Here is a 23,989-nt window from a genome sequence, read left to right on the forward strand (position 1 = left end):
CGACCCTAAATCTATGAAACTATGAAACTATGAAACATGCTTAAAACTCATTTTAGGTGTTAATGTGGGGACAATCCATGGGTTAAGAACTCCAGGGGCTGTTTAAAACTAACATATAACAAGCCTCTTGGAGAGATCTGGTATTCAGCACTTACTATGTCCTTTAAGGACACAAATATCTGATCCAGAGCATCCAGACAAGTCTATCTATTCTGGGGTGCTGCAACCTGCACCCGTTTCTGTTGATCAAGCAGCTACCAGAAAATCCTGTTCCCATCTGGCTTTCAAAGGCATAGGTATTATTTTCCATAGTTTTGAATGTATTATTGTATATACTATTTGGCATAATACTAATGTGCTAAATGTTCTCCCAGCCTGGTTACTGTTGGTGGAAAGTGCTAAAGATGCAGAATTGTAGAAATACGTGTAGATGAAACAGCTTTAAAGAGTATCAGCTCTAGTGTGCAACACAACTTATATTGATACCTACAGCCAGACAGGAGCATGCCAAAGAAGAATTAGGGGAAGAACAAAAATAATTTCAAAGAAGAAGAGCGTGCAGTAAAAATGTAAAATCAATAACAAAGAGACAAGGAGGAAAGACACATACCTGTGAGATGAGGAGCTGGCAGGCTGCAAGTTCCCTCTCACTGGCATTCATCTTCCTGTTGGAGTCTATTTGGGCACTCTCCAGTTGCTTGCTCCGGTTCACCAGCGATTTAACCTCAGATTTCATTTTGCTGATGTAGAGCCGTGCCATGGTGAACTCCTCCTCAATTACCCCATTCACATCTGCTAACTAAACAACACCAAGGGAAGCACTGCTTATTAAATGGTTATAAAAGAAAAAAACAGTGCAAAGGGCCCAGAGTGATGAATCAGTTGTCTAGAGTTACGTGACACATACCAGAACTCAAGTGATAGATTTAACAGTTTGGAGTTTTTCATATCCACATCCTGAAATGCTGAATTGCTCAAGTTCTCTGAATCTTGACTGACAAAAAGGAGTACCCAACAATTAAGCCTCATACTCTGGTTACAACCCATTAATTTGCAGGCTCAACATCAGGGATCCAGGTTTTCGTTTGCTGCAGAAAAATGCGGACTGTCTCCTTAAAGAGGGCTGGGCTAGGGATTAGGGGCTGTTTGGGGTGTGTGTGGGTGCACGTGTGCGTGGGGGGGGGATGGGGGTGCCTGCTGGCACTGAGGAAAGGAGTCCAGGCAGGGGGGCTGAGGCAGTGCTCAGTGTCACCAGCAAGCCCAGTTCCCCAGCGGAGGAAGAGGGCAGGAGGGTGGGGGTCCTTCAGGGGCAGCAGGGTGCTTCATGGCACAGGCAGTGGCTGGGACAACACACACTGCCCTACACCACCAGCTGCAGCTGGGGCTGGGGCATGGTGGGGAGGATCAGCACAGCAGCATGAAGCCCTGGCCCGGGACATGCTGTGGGCAGCTAAACGAGGAGGAGGAGCTCCAGGCAGTCTCTCTCTGGCCCGTCGGAGCTGCAGTGGCTCCTGCTTGTGCAGGTGGTGGCAGAGCAAGTCCAGCCCCAGCGCAGGCTGGAGGGAAGAGGAGAGGATGCCTGTGGCCCTGGGCTGGAGCTCCTGTGCTGTGCTATGCAGCCTGGCCATGGCCCCCCCTTACCTGGGCATCTCCTGGCTTCATGTGGCCACCTCTGCCACTAAGCACATGCATGAGCACTGGTCCCCAGTGGCCTGGCCACGCAGCTCCCTACCCCCCACCCCAAAGGACCCCCACCTCCGTCCTCTGCTGGAGTCCTTTGAGTCCATCTGAGGCCAAGAGGGGCAGGGGGCAGCTGAGGGCCCCCTCTGGCAGGGCTGGGGGCTGAGGGTTAGGAGTGAGGGGCACCAGAAGGGCCAGGGGACTGTGGGTCAGGAGTGAGGAGCACCAGCAGGGCTGGGGAGGCCATGGTTTGGGAGTGAGAAGCATCAGCATATCAGGGCTGCTCAGTGCCACAAAGCAGCAGAAGGGACAGGTACAGCTGGACCTGTGTCCTGGTGAATGAAGAAGGCATGGGAAGCTCTGATTTTTCATGATTAAGAAACCAAAATCAAATGCCAAAATATATAGGTATTTAGGATTTCTTTTATTATAATGACTGAGGCACTGGTAGGCTTCCAAAATTATTAAAATTGTAAATATATCAGTAAAATATTGTGTTCAACTTATCCCTGTATATATAGTGGCATTTCATTTTAATTGCAGGAAAATGTGGATTTTGGGGGGTTTTAATAAGGGAATTTGGGACTTTAAACAGAGAAAACCAGGATCCCTGCTCAACACTGAAGCTGGGAATAATTAAGAACACCAGATTTAATTGCAATGACCTGTTTTAGAGGAGCTTTCCTATGATATTATGATATTAGAACAACAGTGAACCTTCCCGTCTTTAATGAAGCCAAAGGCAAGGGAGCTTATCCATAGCATTCATGGGGGGAAAAACCCACCTTTATGAACCATTCTCCATCTGAGACCACTGGCAAGTGACAGCTTTGGCCTATAATTCTCACCTGAAAAGAAGTATATAAACCCCTTTTCTTCAAGGATCTATACTTCTAGGTAAGCACTTTTCTTCCCTATCTGTTCCAAGACTGTGTTGTATTCTTTTCTATATCTCCCTCGATTCTCTTTCTGATTCCCCTTCAGCTACCCACTGACAAGCAATATAGACTATGCAAGAGCAAATATGTGGGTCACAGCACCTCACAGGGCTTCACATTCCTCTCAGCATGGCCACTGAGAGGCTAAGCCCTTCCAATACCTTCTCACAAGAGCATAAAGAGGTCACCTGCCTCCAAAATCCAACTCATTCTGAAATTAAGACACATTCTGGAGAAGCTGCTAATTACCTCCTGGCTGAACTTCATAGTCTGTATCATTTTAAAGGTCCCTTCAATTGTGCCTTATTTGACCTGAAAGCTGTTGTGTAAAGCCATAGTATCTTACTTGATATAAAACCCTGAACAAAACAATAGGCTTCTATTTCCAAATACTTCTCTCTGAAAACTTCCTCTATAGGGTGGCCACCAGGGGTTGCTGTAACATCTAAATGAAAGATTCACTCTTATGCTAATACCACATTAAAAAGCATCCAAATAAAATCACACTAACTTGGGCAGAGTTCCCTCTGGCCTTGTATAAACCCTCTGAATATGAGGCTTATTGGTGGCTTGTATCAGCCACCAGCTGGAATGCAGTTTGTTGATTTAAAATATTGTCCTTTTAAAACACTGGCACATATTTGAAAGCACCTGTGGGTTGCTGGGATTATCACAGAAGTTAACAGCAATTGCCAACGTACATTCAGAACCGGGAATCTAATACACAGCAGAATTCCAGAAACCCTGTTTTCTCACTGTGTGTTAACCAAGGCATCCCTTATCCTGCATGGACTTTCATTCCCTTTCACGGTTTAGAACATCAAACTGTTCGTGGGCATGGAAATACAGAGACGTTATATGTCCTAGGAAACATACTGCCAAATGGAAAGGAGCAGGGTGCTCGCGAATGCCACCGAGTTTAGCAGGACATAATGGTGCTCAACAAGTCCCAGAACCAGTCCCAGGAGCAAATCATAGACAGGGTATTCAGCTGGATGTGCTTTTTAGCCTTTGAGGCATGGAAAGAGTTTCGAAAAGTAAGACAACATAACTAATATTCAAAAGTGAAGCCAAAAAGGAGAAAATTCACTGGCAAGGACATGTTACAGGGTAAATACAATATTCAAAACTCCTTGGAAATAGTGAGTCTTAAGCAAACTCACCAAGATGTTCTACCAACATTTAATTTCAAACAGGCAAACAGAAAACTTTTGCAATCAGTGCTGTTGGGGAAGCTGCAAGGCCATGCAATCAGCTAAAATGAACAGTTTACTTAACTGATACACAGTTTAGCCAACAGCATTAAAATGCATTTCCCACTAGTTGGAATTTACTTCAGCTGCAGGGAAAGGAAGCATAAGTGGAAAGCTGGGCCCCTATCTGCATTCAGTAGAGCAAGCCAGCAGGCAAATACCAAAGCACTGATTAGTTGAAGCTTTCAGGTATCACCAGAAACATTATATCCAGGTTTCTCCAAGGCAGTGGCAATTGTTAATTCTCACTTTTGTACACCAAAGGAGAGGGAATCATTTGCAGATCTGTCTCTATCCCTGACTATTGGCTCATGAAACTGTCATGCAGACATTTATGTGGCGACTAGCACAATTCAACAGCACTGGAAGGTGACAGCCTTAATAAGCCTGTGCCACTTATTACCTATAAGCTAGTGATCAATTTGGTCTTCATTGTTTCTGTGAAAAGCCATTGTACAGATAAGCATTTTTCCTTCACCTGCCTCTGTCCTGATCTGCTGGAGAGTTGTTAAAACAAATGTTTCATGAATATAAATGTTCCTCATAATAGATTTTGCCAAGCTGCATGTTGTTTTATGGTTTAGACAAATGTATACTAAAAAAAAAATAACACATTTTACATTTGGTGTTCCAAACAGGCATAACATTTTCATTTCAGAGGTAAAAAGCTTAGAATTTGATGCTCTACAACAACCCTTTACATTTTTACAAACCAAAAGTACTACAAAAGAGATGGCTTACTGTTTTCACATCATTGGTACCAATGATTCCCCCAATCTCTCCCAGATCTTTAAGCAGCAAATTCAATATTTCCGTAGCTCTTTTTTTCTGATGATTGCTCAGTTCCTGCAACTGACCCAGCTCTTTCTGGGTGGCTGTCAAAGCCGTCTGGAAAAGATCGAGAGACAAAGTTACCCTCCTGTCCTCCAATTCCTTTCAAATCAAACAACAGATACCATTTCCAAAAACTGATAACTGATTCTCGAAGTAGAAGGAACCTACCCATGCCACCTTTCTTACTTCAACAGCCAAAACAGGTTTTGACTGTTACATTCATGTTGTTACATTTATGTCTCCCCTTAAGCAGTAACATAACTGTCATGTCATTTTCCCCTGCTTCAGCAATGTTCGAGTGTCATTCCTTGGGTGCAGGCTGTCCAATTATGACTTTCAGATTACAAGATAATTTCTTTTAACCTTACCAGAATTCATGTAGAGTGTGACAGCCACATTTCATATTATTAAACATATTTGTACCTTTAGTCTTGAAGCATAGAATTCCTTTATATAATTCGTTTTTAAAAGACAGATCTTACTTCTTTGCTAACAAGGCTGCTTTAAGTTTCTTAAGTACATTAATCTAATTAAAGTGAGCCTTGTTAGTGTTATACATATTCAAGAATATTAATCAGGGTGACAGGTGTGCATCTATTTATATGCATGACAGGCAGCATTATGTATAACATATATATAATTATCAGAGTTCTTCTTTCCATAATGTTTTCTTACAATATTTTTGCAGTACTGAATTGGATAGAGAAAAAGCTCATCCTTGCGCTAAGAACTATGAAGGCAGACATGAGAACAATAACATCCTTTTGCCAACAGGATTCACAAATAAGGATATATCAAGAGCTAATAAGCCTACTCATCTTTCAGATAGGATTCTTTTCTTCAGGACTGTTACTTAGGCAGAAAGGACTTGGTAACAGCCAGATGTATTTCTTTATTTCTACTGTCTCATTCCACCCCACCTCCCTTCAGGTCCTCAGTACATAGTCCAGAGAAAACTACATGGATACAATTTATATAGTGTGGCCTTTCATGCATCCAGATTACACTATGGGAAAATTATCTTTAGTATTTAATTTTTTTAAGGATCTTTAGGAGCTGTTCTTTTATCTATTACCAAACAACTCACAGTGATACTGACTAGCAAATACAGACTTCCTTTTATTGAATGTTTCTCTTTATATTTAAGATGACATTTCCCTCATTGCAATTTTTCACTGCATTTGTACAGCAGTACCTTCTATCTAACTGCCCCTCCGTATCCCCTATGTACTCAGCAGACTGTTAATACACCTTACAGTAAATAGCATAGGAAAACAAGCAATGAATGATCTAATAGTAAATCTATTAAATGTAATATTAATCCAACATTAAACATTTTAGTACCACAAAATCAATATGATACTATCGATTATAAATGAAGAAAAATTGGAGTGAGACTATGACCCAAGTTGACTCGAGTTACAGCTGCTCCAGCATCTATCCAGCTAAAAACAAACCTAAACTTGGAGTTGCTGTAAACTGGCTAAGCTAGACATGATTCATTCTGATCGCATCCAAGGAGTCTAACTATGCATTGCAGAGAAAGAAATTAAGAGGTGAATGATTACAGTGAGGCTGTGATAATATTTGCACTCTTGAATCATTCCCCAATGCCAACGTTATCTCCAGTCCCGCAGAGAACTCAGGGAAAGAAAGATCTGTGTTACATTCAGATGGTAAATGTCAAAATTCTGATTATTCCAAACTCTGTGAGGGAGGAGAGAAGGAAGATTTTCACCAGCCTGTAGTAACAGTAGCTCTGCAATCCAGAGCACACAAACACAGTGGATAACCAAAGAGAGGAAGTGGCAAGCAGCATAGGATTTTCTCCCTCCGAAAAACTCCACACACTTACTGAGCGAGGAGTTCAGTAATTTAAAATATCATTATACTCAGGCTTTGATCCTACAACTTACTGTTCCTTTTCTACATGTTCTATGCAAGGAGTGTGGTCACCATAACAAAAGCTATTATTGGTTGTAATTGTGACAGCGTATGGGAACTGTAATTAAGACAGACCTTCATTTCTCTAGTCAACTTTTTAACAAAAACTATGAAAACGTTTCACCACAGCCTTCAAAAAAAGGTTTACAGATTGGTGCTGCTAGCAAGTATCTGAGACACCTCCAAAACGTTTACATATACCCACTGGAATTATTTTTTGATCAAATAAAAAACTGCATGAAAAAAAGAGGAATATTCAGGAATATATATGCCTACTGTTTTTTGTGTCAGTTCATCAGCCAGCTGCTCATTGGCTCGGGTCTTGTCCTCTACTTCCTGTGATTTCTGATCATAATTGACAGCTAGTTCCTCCAGAGCCTGGAGGACCTCTTTCACCTCATCTTTCGCTGCCTCATTCTCAATCTGAAGACGAGTGAGTTCCTCTTGGATCTTCTCATAATCTCTCCTAGTGGATGCCAAAAGCTGAAAACAGATGGCAGATATCATGGGTGTGCTCCAAGAACTAGTTTTAAAGGTTTTCAACAATGCAAAGAGCAGCAGGTGATTGCAGGAGAGAGAATAAATCTTGCCATTCTACCAGAAATAATATCAATATCAATGTACATGTATCTCTGAAGCAGCCGAGCAAAAAAGCTCCTAACCTTATAGAAAAGAAAGCTTAATCAAATCCTATTATGTCCAAGATTGAAGCAGAGAAGCTTAGTTGGAGAAATTTTATAGCTCCAAATGCCTTTTTTCTGCCCTCAATCTAATTCTCCAACTTGGGCAAAGAACTGAAATGTCAAAGAGTCAAAACTGTGAAATGAACTGTGTAAAAAAGCTGTCTAAAATAGCTTGGGACATCTTGTGGCATTTTGTTACGGGAAATATTTCAATAAGCAAACGTGCGATGATCCTTTTAATCTGAGATTTGAAAGATGAAAACTTAAGCAGGTATCTTATTAAAATATTGCTCCTTTTTACAGAAATAAATTTTAAACAACAAGAAGTACTTGATTAACTACATGAGTACAGATTTGACACAGACTTATGACAGTTTCCAAATTCCCTACAAAAATGCATTTAATTCACTTTATTCTCCATTAAGAGATATGGTCAGGTTTACAACATGGTCCATTTTATAGACTTCCTTTTACTCCTACACCATTGTACCCCATCTCAATAAAATAAAGGAAAATTAAGAATTCTTCAAAAGGCAGATTTCATACACTCTTCATAGGAAGACCTTCAAGTTACATTATCCATAAGAGAACTGTGTCAAAATAAAACAGAAACAAAACCTGAAATGCATCTCCCAACACTTGTCTCTAATGTTACACTTTTAGAAAGTGACACACTTAACTCAGAACGTGCATTTTTTAACACATAAGGCAAAAAGCAGCACTGTATAAAGCCTAGGGACAAGAAATAGATTCTTGTTTAAGAGGTAACCTGATTGCAGGAGCACCACAGGAGCAGAGGACCAAAGCAACAAGAATCAGAGACTCTGATAGGTGTGACTGGCCCTTCCTTCCACTACCACTCCTTGGAGTGAAAAGAAAAAAAGGTCACCCTAACTATGAGGGTGGTCCAGCACTCCGCAGAGCAGGTTCCCTAGAGAAGTCGTAGACTCTCCATCCCTATGAAGTTTCAAGTGCAGGTTGGACAGACACTTGGCTGGGATGGTTTAGTCAGGGATGATCCCACCCTTGAGTAGATGACCTCATGAGGTCCCTTCCAGCTCTTGTTTCCCATGATGTAGTATGTAGCTAGTGCTGACTGGGCTTCCCTCTGTCACCTACCCACTCATTCTCAAGCCCGGAGAAAGTTCAGGCTGACATCAAATCCAAACCACAGACAGACATCCCTGGACACTGAAAAAGTACTTAAGAGAAGGTGAAGGTCTATTAGAAATCACATATTTCTTACAAAATCCAGTGTCCAAATCATAATTTATCTGAGGTGAATACAATCATACAAAAATGAGGAGTTGGTGCAATCTCAGGAAGCTTGGAGCAATGTGAAAAGTTAAATCACTAACACCTCCTTATTCAAAAAATAAAGCAGACCACAGCAATTTATGAAGCCTTTAGGCTTAGCTTAGTACACAGAGTCCTATCCCCCATGTGCTAATAAAGAAGAACCAGTTTTCCTAACAAGATTCAGAACCACTATGAAACCACTATGTAGCACTACAAATGTAGGCAAGAAAGAAATAGTTAAACAGTGGCAAAGGAGTACAAAGGGTATTATAACAGCAGGTATCCTATCTGTAACATGGCTTATATTAGCAATGAATCTGCTAGTTTAATCAGCCAGAAATAAGTGCCCTGGCTAATTATGGGGAACAGCAATTAGACAGCCACCCTGCAGCACATATTTCAATGAGCTAATCACAAGCAGGAGCAGAGAGCAGCTGGCTCATTTCTGTAGCAAAAAGCAGGTGAAGTTTACATGCACTAAGATAAAACCTTAAACATTTTGGGTTGATTCTTTCGAAGAAGAAATTACAAGATTAGTGCATTGGACTCCAGATGGCCATCCCTATCAGATAACTCAGTACAGCTTGTAAGTGATACAACACTAGCTTCAGGAATTTCAGTAATAAAGACAGCAAGACTGGGATTAATCCAAAAATTGTCAGAGGCCACTGAAAATAGGCTCGTATCCCACAAAATTTGAGCAAATAAAGAATCACAGGGAGGCAAGGAGTAATGATAGGACAGGAAACTCCCAAGTAATGCAAGATCTAGAAGTAGATGGTTCCAAATAGCTCAAGAAATAAAGATTAGAAAAGAGAGCAGAAGTAAGGGACGTACAAACTATAGAAATAGGGAATGAGTAGAAAGAAGCCAGGTTTGGAATGCAAATTAAAATTTGCAGATATTAGACCCAAAGAGCACTAGATCCTGTTTTGAAACAGTGGGAGAAGATGATTGTGAAGTGATGTATTAACTTTTAAGCTTCAGACAATAAAATTCAAGTTCCCAATAGGAAGTGACCAAAAGGGAAGGATGACTTATCAGCCTTATGGGGTGTGGGTGAGGGGGTTGGAGGGTAACAGAAAATAATGCTAATGGATGGAACATCCTTGCACTCCTTTTCCGTTCTAGTTAAAAGACACAATATCAATTTTTTCTAATGAACATCTCATTTGGAGTCATAAAATACCAGTGGATTACCACTCAATAAAAGGTAAAAAGCACTGCAAAGAGCAAAAACTGGTTTTGAAAACAGAAAATATGTGCCTCTACTACAAGCCAGTTCTGTACCTAGGGAAAATGCTTGGACATCCTTATTTAGCAACCAGGAGAGGATAATTTTCTGAATATAGTTACAACTGTATTAGCAGCTATTACACCAAAGGAAGAGGAAAAAAATGTATTTTTGGAGATGTATGGTCTAGCAAAAAGTGTAGGGATTAGCACTCAAGACAAAGTGAAAACGAAATTCCAGTTACAGAACCGTGTGCCTTTTCTGATCCTTCCTCCTTCATTCCTGTTCTTGCCCCCTCCCCCACATGAAAAAATTCCCCAATTTACAGAAAGTTTTGTAAAGAATTTGAAGACAAACATCTGCTGAGTATTGTTTCCTACAGATGGAAAGGTAAAATTCAATATGGTCATTCTGCTATGAAATGGCCACTAGTAATTGCTCACAATAGAGCTATTTCAGTGAAAGTAATCAGCACCATCTGAACTAACTTATGATGAGTGAAGATGCTTAGAGTAATTTGTAGAGAAAAAGCTCACTGTGATTAATAAATCAAGCCTTAAAAAGGGACGAGAATAGTGTAAACAAACTGGAGAACACATGGAGCCGATCACCTATGATTATCTGACCAACCTCACTCACCCACCAAATTGTATGTGACCCTGTCTAAAACTATGATATATCAACTACTCTGAATAACAGATTAAACCAAAGAAGAGCCGTTCACAAAATACTTGTACGGGCAGAGTTAAACAAGGTATGTTTTCTATACGTGAAGCAAGAAAGCTAGAAACTGCATACAAACGTAACTAGAAGGTACTCTCAAAAATAAGGAAAAAGATAACATAGAGGCAATATCTGTTTTGTTGTACTGATGTAAATCGACAGTATGCACTACTTAGACTACAGTGGTATTACATTTAGTCTGTGGTTACAATGCAGTAAAAGAATTTGATCCATGAGAAACCTGCAGAGTTGGTTAAACTGCAAAAGCAAGTACAGCAAAAATGGCAAGACTAATTGATTACAAGACATTTTAATTTCTCTTCCAACTTATCCAAATTCTCTAAGTAGGAGAGGTACATTTGGAGAACTCAGTAAAAATAATTCAGTATTTATTATTGAAGTGTTGAACATCTTCAAAGCACCTAGTAAATCAGTATTCATTTATATATTTAATATCTGTGACTGAAGTAAGGATCCTCACTCTCAATCATATATGGCAAGGATTCCTTTACAAAAGAAACATTGATATAAAGAGAGATTAACTGATCTTTCCACAGCCTCAGAGCAAAATCAGAGGCAACTCCAGAACAAAAACACAAGAATATCCAATTCTCAATCACACACTTCTCCCTAGGCCAATGGATCTCAACCTTTTTAGATCTGCAGCCCTGGAGAGACACCCTGAAAAATGCTAACTCATAGTTTTCACTCATTTTTTGGTTATGGAAAAGTAATAGAGTAGTTCTTCTGTTGCAAAGAACTCAGAAAGAAAACAATGGGGCAGAATGTTTTTAACACTGTGGGTTCCTATTTGAAATCACCGGGTTTATCCTGCAAATCATGTTAGCTCACCTAATAGTGCTAACATTGAGGAGCACCATGGGGCACCCTTAAAAGGATCTCAAGGCACCCCAGGGTGCTGCAGAACCCCGGCTGAGAATCACTGCACTAAATAATTGTGCCTCATTTAGTAATGCTTGAATACAGGTTCACCAGTGTTTATAATTTTATAAAGGTCCATAGTCCTAAGGAAACCAGGCAACTGGCTAATGTCTGCCTGGGCGTGGCACCTTGGAAGATACGAACATTTTGAAACACGTTTTTAAACAGTGAAAAATGCTGGTAAACCTCCTACACTGATGTCTTCTACCTAATAGACAGCAATATGGCATACTTGTATGGAGCTACCTGGGCTTCAACTCTAGCAGACAAACTTAAAGTTTAAACCATTCCGTGTGTCATGCAGGCAATTATCATCCAAATGAATTTTAGCCAGTAAATATGACACACGCAGCTGTACAACTAATACTATAATTCTTTTTTACCTCCTCTTGATCCAACATCTGCTGTTTTAGTTTCTCAGCCAACTGGCTCTGCTGGTTGATTTCATCATCCTGCAATGGAATTTAAAATATTTCTATATGTAGTTTTGCTTAGAAACCTTTAGTCTTTCTTTTTCAGAATTCATATAACGGTAATACCACAACAGAGAAAATAAAGCAAGTCAGAGTTTAAATAGTAGGAAAGGGGGGAAAAGAATTAGAAGACAGAGGTATGTGGTAATATCATTACAAAAGTATTTAGTAGTCTTTTAATAAAAATCATAGCATGCAGTTAACCAGGCTTGCCTCAGATCATGACTATGATACTGAAATGGTAAGTAGCTGCACCTGCAACTTTTGTCAGTTTATAATAACTGGAGAACACAATACCTTCAGTGCTAAAGCTGATGATTCCATTTGAAAGTTTTTCTAAATATATATCTATATGCATCTCCTCTCTTCACACATTGAAAGAGACCAGAAAAGTTCCCTAAATTTGAAGTATTCTACAGGGAAGGATCTGTCAACAGTCCTGTTATAACAACTTTATTTTCTAATGTTTCATTAGCTGTAAACATATTGGATGTCACATTTCATAGAAATATAAAATATAAATGTAGGCTCTATTCTAAGTGAAGACAGACTTAGTAAATTAAAAAAAACTAGGACTAGCTGTGAATAACACAAACAAAAAATATGTCATATGAAAACAGGGAATGTAGGCATTTTGTCTGTTAAATTTTCATCTTTCCTTCTCTGTCAAAGACCTTGAAGGAAACAATGTCTGGCTACTGCATCTCCAGGCAACCAATTTTATTGGCATTCCAGGTTCTTAGTTAAGACAACGCCCTTGGGGTTAGAAACTGTTGCTGAATGCAGAAGCAGAAAGAGAGATGCCTAATTCCATTGTATGTATTCTTTGGGCACATGGATTCAACATTAATGCCAATCCTGGCAACTGACGAAGTCAGTCTCCTCCATTCTTGTGGAGAAAGGATACATCTACTTCTAAAACAAATCCCAAGATCAAAGTGCCTGTTTTTGTCTCATTAAAGCCAACTGGAATTCTCTGAGTTTTACTGATAAGCATCCTAAACAACTGATTGACTTCTGATGTTGGAGTGCACCGATAAAGATTTTCTTGACTGATACCAATGGCCGATTATTAACCAGCCATATCAGCCGATACTGATCCAATAGCCAATATGCAGCACAGTGGTGTGGAAAGCAGCATCCAGCCGAGAAGTCCGTAGGGGAGAAGGGGCATGGGGGGTGCAGATCAAGGCTTCCATGTTGAGGGAGGGAGTTGGGCAAGGACAGGGAAAGGGGCAGCCCGGCTGGGGCAGAGGACAGAGCCATGGGCAGCTTGTCCGGGGGGCACGGGGGCGGGGGTGGCTCCCCACCACTGTGCACACCTCCAGGGGAGACATGGGGGCATGTGCCCCCTGGATTTGTGTGTGGGGTGAGGGCAGGCTGTCCACTGCAGGATCGGGGCCTCTTCCAGGCAGTGGGGCTGGGCCAGGGCTGTGCTTGGGGTGGGCAGTGGCAGCACCAGGAGGGGTGGCTATGGATAATTTTGGGGTGCCTATAGCCCTCCCCACTGCTGCCACCGTCCACCCCACCCCCATCCACCCCAAGTGCAGCCCCAACCCAGCCCCCTGCTGGGAAAAGGCCTGCACAGCCCCTGGCCCCAAGCCCACAGTGGGCAGCCCACCCTCACCCAGCACACAAATCCAGGGGCCATGCATTCCCCCATACCTCCTTTGGGGGTGCGCGGTGTGGCAAGGAGCTAACCCCCACTTGTGCCCCTCCCCCACCTCCCAGATGAGCCACTTGTGGCTCCATCCCACGTCCTGCCCTGGCTGGGCAGTGTCTGCCCCTGCCCCACCCTGTCCTCCACTGTGTGGGCCTCAATCTGCTCCCCCCACCACATGCCCCTTCCCCTCCACAGACTTACCGGCCAGATGCTGCTCTCCAAGCTGCTGGGCTCCATTCCTGGCTGTGTGCCCACTGCGGCTGCACACATGCATGCAGCATTTATTGGTGACATTATCAGCTACATTGGGCAAAAAAGCCAATTTCCAATATATTGGTGCATCTCTATTCTGATGGCTAGGTTGGCTAGAGAGCAGTACGCAGAACTCATCACCAACATTAAAATAGTCTTTCATATTTACTGTACATGCAAAGCCTACATTCTCAGGAGTTATAACTATGAAAGTAAATTTTATATATTAGGAGAACGGCTGACCTTCTAATTCTACACAATTGGAATAGCTGATTGAATTGTGTTCTCTCATACTTCCTGCAATAAGTCTCAGACTGTACAACTGACTAAGACTATCTATAATTAGTTCTTTAAATAATTAATATAATTAGTTCTGTGCAGCCTTTTGTGGGGAAGAGATGAAAAGATAGTTGAACCCTTTTGTTATCAGGATGTAAACACTGCAATCTGCAGTTATCCAAAGCTGCAATTTATCAAGGTGTTCAATGGATGTTTTGTGAATATACCAAAAGATTGAGATGAAAATACTGTTGTATACCTGGCCATACCTTGTCCAAGAGCATAATGGAAGGCATAGGTCTCAGCTTTAATATTCTCACTCACTACAAGACCAATAGAACCATCCATACTTTTCTGAGCCCAAGACCTTTTAGCCATCAGCAGATAGCAAGTCAATGCAAATTTTTTACATGATTTCCCTTGCATCTCAGAAGCCCTCCCCCCCCCCAGTAAAGTACATCTTTACATTAGGAACATTTTAAAGCAATTATCAAAGCACCCAAAATGCCCTCTCATCTTTTGGCATCACGAACAAAACTGACTATAGTCACCAAATCTTTCTGAACACCTTCTGCATTTTCTATTGTTGTCCAAGCCCAATACACTTGTTTATTCTGAAAAGTGCTCGGTGAACTTTATTATCATCTCTCAATAAATTACCAATGACAATAATGGAGGTGATGGCAATTTCAATAAAAAATGCTCCTGTCCTCCAAGATGCATGCATTCTGGAAGAGTGACACTGTTAAGACAAAGGCTCCAGAAAACTTGAACGATAATCTTGGATGTATTAACTTTAATGTAACATTCATCACATCTCAGTTTCTTACTCTGTCATGTAGCAACCTTCCCTACTGCATTAAGATGGCAAGGCAGATGACTGATTTATGACTCGGTGCAGAGGTGAGAAATTTAAAAGGACTAGAGCAGGCCCCTAAAATTAACGGCAATCTTTCCATTACAGTGGCCGCATCTATACAAGATGCTGACTTCACAGTAGCCCAATACGACTGCACAGCAGCGTCGCATGGCAAAAACCATGACACAACACTAAGTACTGTCACAAAAAAGGCATTCATTGGTGCTACTGCACAGTAACTCAGGTTACTGCGCCGTCATTTAGTACTTGCTTATACACATAGAGATGCACCGATAAATCCTCCATCCTACCTCCCACCCCAGCTATGCAGCACCTGCCCCTGCCTCACTCCCTCTCTCACTGAGGGGGCCTTGATCTGCCCCCCACCCCCAACTTACCAGCCTGACACTGTTCTTCAGGCTGCCAGGTTGCATATTGGCAATTGGATCGGTATTGGCCAATATGGCTCATTAATAAACAGCCATCAGTATCAGCCCAAAAAATCTGTATTGGTGCATCCCTATACACAAGTACTAAATGACTGCACAGAAAGCACCTCATGTAGATGCCGCCAATGAGAATTGCATTGAACCTTAAAATGAGCTAAAGGTGCAAGCTGTTAAATGGCTGCAGTCAGGGGAACCAGACCAATCCGTAAGAGGAGGTGTTACTTGGAATCCTGAAACGTTCCTCATCCACACAGAAAAAGCGATGGCACTAAAGACAAAAATACAGAAGTCACAGAATCTGTGACCAGCATATAAACCCTGTACTAGAAGCACTCTACTTACTACCCAAAGCAGGCGTTTTAAATAATTCCAGCTACACAGTTCTCATTCAAAACTTCTCCCAACATAAAAACTGATCAGCTAATATTTGTGACTGCTAGTGCATATTAAATATGAAACTCTAAATGTCAGATGAGCCCAGTGCTTTCAAGATGCCTCACCAGGAACAGAAAACTCAAAATCCAAGACTATTACTGTGCCATGCAGTTAGTCACACCACAGCTGAAACACTGATAACAAATACCTCTACTCTGCACTCAGGATTTACATATAAAGAGCAGACTCAAAGAAGCAATTTTCTGACCTTATCATCCAGCTGTCTGTAGAGACTGGCAATCTCCTCATCATATTTCCTCTTTTCCTCAGTGGAAATGCCAGCAACAACAGGTGCAATGTTATCAATGATAGGGGTGTTATCGCATGGCTCCAGATTCTTCTGGTCTTTAGCACTGATCTGTTCATCCTCTGGCACAGCTTCTCCTTTGAACCCACAGAAGAAATGGTTAGTGTCATCACTATTAGAACCCAGGAAGTAGTATCAGTTTGAAAACAGGGCCTGGACTATAGGCCAGGTCATCAGCCGTGGCTGAGCAACACCTAGTGTGCAGAGGAATAGGTGGCTTTTGCAGTGTTTTGATCTAGGATGGCCCAGACAATGGCACAACTCAAAGTAGACTAAAGGTAACAAGTTCAGGCTTTTAGACCTCCTATATTCAGGGATAAAAATAGCATACTGCTAAGCCAACAGAAATAGGGAGGGTGGCTGATGCTACAAAATGGAATCTCTCTCTCTCACATGCAGACACACATCCTCTATGGATTCCCCGTCATGTGAACCAAATGAAGTGGTTTCAGTGCTACTTTATACCACCAGAACAGCACAGAACAGCTTCAATATCTCACAAATTACACTTACAAGGGTCTGCTTGACCCTGCTTCTTTCTCCCATATCCATTTTATACTAGAATTGCTCCATGGGCTTACAGCAAGGTAAATATGAAAAACAGACCCTCAGTTTAGAGTCCATAAAGCATTATCTATGTAACAGACAGACAAATACTGTCCTTTCCCTCCCACCATCATTAGGAAGATAGACAAGATATATAGGACTCAGAACAGGGGTGTCAAACACATAGCCAATGGGCTAGATCCGGCCCATGAAGCCCCACCATCCAGTCCCCAGTGCTACACCTGGGTCTGATTAGACCCACGCAGGACATGGCATATGCCCAGGGCATTCCATGGGCCACACTCAGTCCACAGGCCCCTTCCCCTCCCACTCCCCCAGCATACCTGATCCACAGGCTGCTCCAGCCATGCTGGGACCCCTGCTGTGTGTGGTGTGGATCCTGGAATGGCCATAAGAGGCATCACATGCAGCACAGTCCAGCCAGAGCAGCAGCAGTGCTGCAGACAGCGGCCACCCCAGCCAAACTAAGCCATAGGCAGCACCCACACTGGGACATGTGCTGCACACAATGCCCACTGCAGCCAATCTTGGACCTCCACTGCAGGCACTGCTTGCAGGTGCCATGGGCAGCACAGGTCCCAAAATACTTGGAGTGAGTATCACATGCAACACTGTTCTGGAGCTGTTAGGGTAACCACCACATGTAATGTGGCTTCCACTCCAGCCAAACTGCGCCATATGCACCACTTGCTCCAGCTACTTCAGGATCTGCACCACACACAGCACAGGTCCCAGACAGGCTGAAGCAGCTGCCAGATCAGGTATGCTAGGGGAGATGGAGGCGGGAAGAGGTCCGTGGGTTGGATAGGGCCTGAAGGCTGGCCTCACGGCACTCATCTGGCACGCAAGGTGAGTTTGACACTCCTGATTCAGAAGATATAAAGACACATATAAAGAAAAACCAACAATTTTCAATTGTACCTCTGAGTACCAAACATTAAGTAACTGTATACTCCCAGTACTTGGGAGACAGGATGTTCTTCTTATACTTTTTCCTTCAAAATATTTTTTTAAAATAAGAGAAGAAAGGGAAGTATTTTACACTAAAAGCTGAATCTAAGTTCATTAAAATATTATGGGAATACTCCTGTCACTGCTAAATGCCATACATATTGCTTGGGGTGTAACTAAAATTCCACCTAGGGAACAACCACATTTATATGAACACAAAAATATTTGGCTCCAGAAAATAAATGTTAACTAGTAACTGCTCCTGCCAATTGTGTACAGAAACATTCACTATTCAAAATTATCAGCATAAAACATCTTAAAAATAGTCTTTGTCTAAATTATTGATACCCATGAGATGATTAATACCAAAATATTACTAAATCTAACACATTTTTGACCATTTCTGTCACTAGCTTAGCTTTTGTATTTCATTCAGAATAACAAGCAACATTCGAATCTGCCTAGCTTTTGGGCACTAGAACAGTATGTTTGGGCATGTCTACACATCACCCTACAGCGACATTGTTACTCCACTGTACTTTAGTTCTTCTTTTTGTGCAGTAACTGCCCATACTGTGCCATGCATGTGGTGCATGGTTAGTTTTAGCTGCTACTTCTCCATAGTGGCACACTAAAACAGGGGAGCATGCCGTTTTGGCAAAGTAGCTGCTGTTCACATGTAGACTCACATGATTGCTATGTCGCTATAGCATGTCATACAGCGATGTACTGCATTGCTATGGCGACATAAGGCAATGTGTAGACACACCCTTTGTTTCCAAAACTGGAGCACTATGTATGAGAATCCTACAGAAGTGTAACAGATTGGAGCCACAAGGGAAGCCATGATGCCCCTGGTGGCTGTATGACTCCTGCCTGGCTCAGACCCCTCCTGTCTTCTTGACTGTTCACCTGCCACACCTTATTGTTACTGAAGTTAAGGGAGGCTGCCCATGGGCCTTACACAGAAAGCCTGAGTCCAATCAACTCCTCAGCAGGTCCCTCATGGACCCCACTAGACTCAAATCAGTGAAACAGGCCCTCTCAGCCTGGCAGTAAAGGGCAAATTGTGTGGCTCCATTCCTCCCCTACACCACAACACAAGCCTTGCAGGTATTATTCATGTCCACTGTTTGCTTTCCTTAGCCCTTTAAGGACTCTCAGACCCTCTGGGCCCCTCTCTGCCCTCTATCTCTGGGTCCTCAGGCCCCTAGTCCCTCCTCCAGTCACTCTCTGGTTTGGGGAACCACTCAGCCCTCCTCTGGACTGGTGGGCTCTGCTTCCTTTTCTGACTATCCTTTGGGCAGGGGAACCCTCTGTGCCCTGCTCAGTTCCCTTCTCTGGGCTGGTTGGCACGATCCCCTTGCTCTCTGTCCCCACTCAGCCCCTTTTCTGAGCTAGGGGAATTCTCTATAGGCTTTGAGCCCTCTCTTCAGTGGGGCTCAAGGCTTGCAACTCAGAAAACATTATCAACATAAAACAAAGGCCCCTTGCCTGCATAAACCCTTTCTTCTCTGTCCCAGGAAATATTCTCTCGTTCCTGGGTTTGCAGAGTCTTTCTACATCCCCGACCTTCTTAGGCTGATCAGGAGCCCTCCTGCAGAGAACTCCTCTATCCAGCCTCACGGACTCAGGCATTGGGCTTATCTAGCTCCAGCCTGGCCCTCTCCCATCAGGTAAGTCTGCAATCAGCCCCTGCACAACCTGGAAGCTGCCTTTCAGGCAACGTGTCTTGCTACAACAAGAAATACGTTTGCAAAAAGAAGTTTCAATTTTTTGAAAATATCAGAAATGTTTCCATTCAGGTTGCTATATGAAGAAAAGGCTAAATTTTTTGTTCAAAGTTTTATGACAATAGCCTTTCAGTCCTAATACACAGGATATGCATGTGCTTAATCCAATGATTTCAGTGGGAACTGGGATCACATCTTTGTTTCTGCCTTCCACCAACCAATCTTATTCAAGTGATCAAATAATCAATAATATATTTTAAATGCAAATAAACCGTAACTGGGAAAGACCAATGAAACAGAAAGGGGCATATTGGTAGGTGAAAAAAACAAGATAGTATGTTACAAACATTGTTTACTCAGCAGTGTATCCATGTGCCTTATTCTAAAAACACTCCCATCTTTCTAGGATGGAAAAGGCATTTAGAAAGTGACATTCAGTAAACACAGAATCAAGCATACAAGCACACGAGGGGATTATAAATTCCCAGCACTATAGAAGACCAACATCAGGCAAACCGTCTCCATGGCAATTCCAAAGCACTAATGGAGAAATATTCCCTGCACTGAAGTGGCCTGAGTCTCCAGAGAAGGCCACAGAAGCTATCGCTAGGTAACTAATAAGGAAGACAGCTCTAAAGAGAAGGAGGGAAGAGGAACATTTGAAAATGATAAAGATTTTATTTTTTCTGCTTTCATTAAAGACAAAAAGGGTTGCCTCTTAATGAGCCCACTGAAAATTGTATGTGTATTTAAAACCAGAGTTATTAAGTGGGTAAGACATCTATCTTTTGACTCGCATCCCTCAATGCCAAATCACTGGCTTGCATTTATTTACCTTCTGTGTTCAGTGTTTGCTCATAATGTTGCATATAATTAACATTTAGATGCTAGCACTGGACTCAAATGACACACTCTTCTTTTTTCAAATGGCTCTTGACTTCCTTTAGTACTTTCCTTTTTTTTTCCTTTTTTTTTTTTTTAACATATTTGATTCAACTTTTTCCTCTTTAATGAAAAACAAGCACCATCCATTACAATGTCAAACTTGTGAGTAGATGAAAGCCTCTAAATTGGCACCTACTCATTAACATTTCCAACACAAAAGCCACCTACCAAGTCACCTTCTTTCCCTACCCCCCTCTGTCTACCCAATTTCATGAATTAAGCCACACAGCCATAGCCGCAATTTTGTTCTTTATGGTACTCTGAACGGGGTTATTTGCAGCTCTCCACAGAAATTCCATCTAAAAGCCACAGGAGGGCAGGCAGGTGGTGAATCTTCAGATCAGGCGACAGTTTCTAATGGCAGTACTAATGGACTGCCTTTTTTCCTGCTAAACTCACACGTAGAAAATATGCAGCAATTCTGGAGGCACTAAAGAGCAGAAACCCATGGCTGAAAGAGAGCGATCTTTTAAATGACAGAAACTGAGAAGTTCATCAAAAAAGATCACTTTATGGGTATTCTGTCTGCTTTCCTTTTCCCAGACCTCATGTGATTTTAGTACTCATGAAAGGTAATATACACTGCTTTCAATGCAACTAGCTACAATAAACTGATTTAGTTCCAAAGTTTGTTGTGCACACTTTTTTAATTCTAGATGTTTCTGATGTAGTCGAAAAATACAGCTCTTATGGGAATTTTAGAGATCAAATTCTGCCTTCAGCTACACAAATGTAAAGCCAGAGAACCTGCTGACTTCAATATAATTTTTCTACATTTATACCAATTTAACTGGGAAAAAAGGTAATAGAATAGTTTTAAGAATTGTTACTATGCTGCTTTAACTACTTTGTAATAAGCAGCAGTGAAAACTCCACTTGGAGTCTTAAAGGAAAAAATGGTCTTATAATTAGTTTTTTATCTACAGATTTCACACTTTGTACCATATAACTGACACACAATTGCATGAATGTAATATTCCAGTTGAACACAAAGGTTAGGTACAGACATTCAAAAAGCCTGAGATGGACTCCATCTAAGTTGTGTGGTTTTCTGCAAGTAGTGTAGTTTAGATCGGTAGTGAACAGACTACACATTCACCCTTTGGTGGGCAGGGCAAATCTTAGACTGGGTTTTACGATTTTTAAACCAACCTATGTGTACCAAACTTCTGTTGTGTTATGGGTACAGACCGGTTTTCGATCACTTATACCAGTAAAAGTGTAATGTCTGTATCTGGCTGATAGTGGCAAACAATGACAACATAATTTCCTGTTCATTATGTAGGAACAGAGAAGTGCCCACATAATTGTAGTTATGACTGATCACTTCACCATAGCAAAGTTACCGGAAATTGTTTTCATTTTCAGTGAGTTAATTCAGTTAAGTGGTTCATATAACCCTGCCTGCTACACTGTGCCAAAAATGCCATTTCCCACATCAGCAGACTGGTCTCTTACAAAGCACAGCAACCTCCAAAATTGGCCTAGGCAGAAGAGTAAGCTATTGTTGCTGCTGTACAAAAGGGTCATGAAGGCACCTGCGTGCAGCAAGCACGCACAAGAGAACTGAGTGATCTTAAAACAAAAAAGGCCATTAGAATAATCTAGTCTGTGAACTAAAATTGCTTTTTGAAAAGGAATTATTATTCCATTGTAGCATAGTGGTTCAGAGAGTGGGCACACTGATCAAAATAAGCCAGAACACCCAGGAACACAAAAGCATTGTTCTCCTTTACACACATCTATGTCCCCCAACTCACAAACATGAGTTTTCATGCATTTCCACAGATAAGCAGAGCAAAGTCTACGCTCATGAAATTACACAAATCTTTAGTACAATTTAGAGACTAGTACAATCTGTACAGATGCCATGTTAACATCCTTAAACAACTGTCACTTTTTAACTGGATGTATTGCTTCCTTTTCCAATACTGGTATGCTGGAACAAAACTCTCTTCTTTATGGCAAGCTATGTAACCTTCAGTACTCTGATCTATCTGATCTAGTGCACTACAACTAATTGTCAGTTACCATGACTCAAACCCAGGCTTCCAGAGGTTACATACCAAAATGTTATTAGTGCACCTTATATTCCATAATAATCTGATTTTGTCTTATCTAGGGATATAAAATGAAGAAAAATGTATTATCAAGTCAAAAACCTTCTTTTTGCCATTCAAAATTATAGCTGAAATTGTTGTATTTGTGCCATTAAAATGTATCGGAATGTTTGTCCTGTGATTAAGTTATGAAACATCTAAAATTAAAAATACATATATATTCACTCTACTTCCTTGTTTCTTACCATTTCTCCACCTGTTCAGTTCCATTTCCAGATGCTGGATAACATTTTTCAGGGCTTTGTTTTTGTCTTTTTCCTTCTCATATTTTTTCTTCCACTCCTCAGCAGTCAGCTCCAGATTCACAGATACCGTGTTCTTAATAGTCTTGGCTCTGTGCAATTAAAGGAAGGCATAAATCACTTCATTACAACATTTCTCTGAATGTAATACCATAAGGATTCAGATTTTTTAAAAAGCAAACCCTAAAACACTGCACTGCACATTAGAACATAAATTACAAAATCACAATGTATACTCCTCTTTCAAAAACTAGACAGCATTGCTCCCTGGAAGTTGAAAGGTAATTTTTATATGGAAAAACTAACAACTAATCCCCAAAGGGACCAGTTATGACAAAATACAGCCATAATTAAGGATGGAAGTTCATGAAAGTGCCGCTTTTTGATTAAAAACAAAAACTATAATAAGAGAGCTGCTCAGCTAAGCAGCCATTCAGTGCCTCTCAGCTACATTCCTCAGTTTCCAGGCTCCCCTGGCCTGGAACATGCAAGACAGCGTGCTGCCCAGGTTTGTAACCTTTTTTAGTTAAATTCTGTCAATGAAAATAAGTTGTATTTCTAATAATAATACAGAATCGTGAAAAAAGACTGTCTTTGTACTTACTGTTTTAGTTAAAATACATTGACTGGAACAGCTGAAATTTGGACTTAAACCAATTTATACGCCAACCTGAACCTCTGATCAGGCTGTGGGGGTCATTCGACACAAAAATTTTGCCTTAATTTTATATTGTGTTAGTTAAAATTCATGTTTAAGGGGGGAAAAAAAGAAAGCCCTGATTCTGCCTAGGCCATTTAGAAGAGGAGAATTTCATTCTGAGCTCATAGTTCATTTTAACTGTAAAAAGCAATCCCGCATTGTACAACAACACTGTTTCCATCTGAATTTGCAGAAGGAATTTAAAGTGGTCAAAATGTGAATTAAGCAAATGACAACATGGTTGAGATGCCAAAGGAAGCACCTGTTCTCTCCAGAGAATGAATCTGAAGTGACCAAAGCTACTAAAAAGAGAACAGCAACTTTACAGTTCCCTCAGTAGCATGCCAGCCTCGAAACCCAGGATGTGGTATCGTTTCAGAAGTGACAGATTTCTACATCCTAAGAACGTCAGTGCAACTGCATGAAGCACACTGGTTTTTCCTTTGACGTCTCCTATCCCATAACTGACCAGGTCCACGACTGC

General features: G+C 41.4%; 1 protein-coding gene across 1 annotated transcript in view; it reads right to left on the minus strand.

Moving 5' to 3' along the window:
• Positions 1–23,989, minus strand: part of KIF5C (kinesin family member 5C) — a 132,372-nt gene that overhangs the window by 42,425 nt on the left and 65,958 nt on the right. The window contains exons 11-16 of the mRNA XM_019522795.1: positions 22,749–22,897; positions 16,149–16,324; positions 11,914–11,982; positions 6,926–7,132; positions 4,613–4,759; positions 611–799 (exon numbers count right to left, since the gene is read on the minus strand). Coding sequence (XP_019378340.1) covers positions 611–799; positions 4,613–4,759; positions 6,926–7,132; positions 11,914–11,982; positions 16,149–16,324; positions 22,749–22,897 — 937 coding nt within the window. The remainder of the gene's footprint in view (positions 1–610; positions 800–4,612; positions 4,760–6,925; positions 7,133–11,913; positions 11,983–16,148; positions 16,325–22,748; positions 22,898–23,989) is intronic.

This window comes from Gavialis gangeticus, unplaced genomic scaffold (assembly GCF_001723915.1).
Source record: "Gavialis gangeticus isolate Ggan-Ray unplaced genomic scaffold, GavGan_comp1, whole genome shotgun sequence".
Taxonomy (NCBI): domain Eukaryota; kingdom Metazoa; phylum Chordata; order Crocodylia; family Gavialidae; genus Gavialis; species Gavialis gangeticus.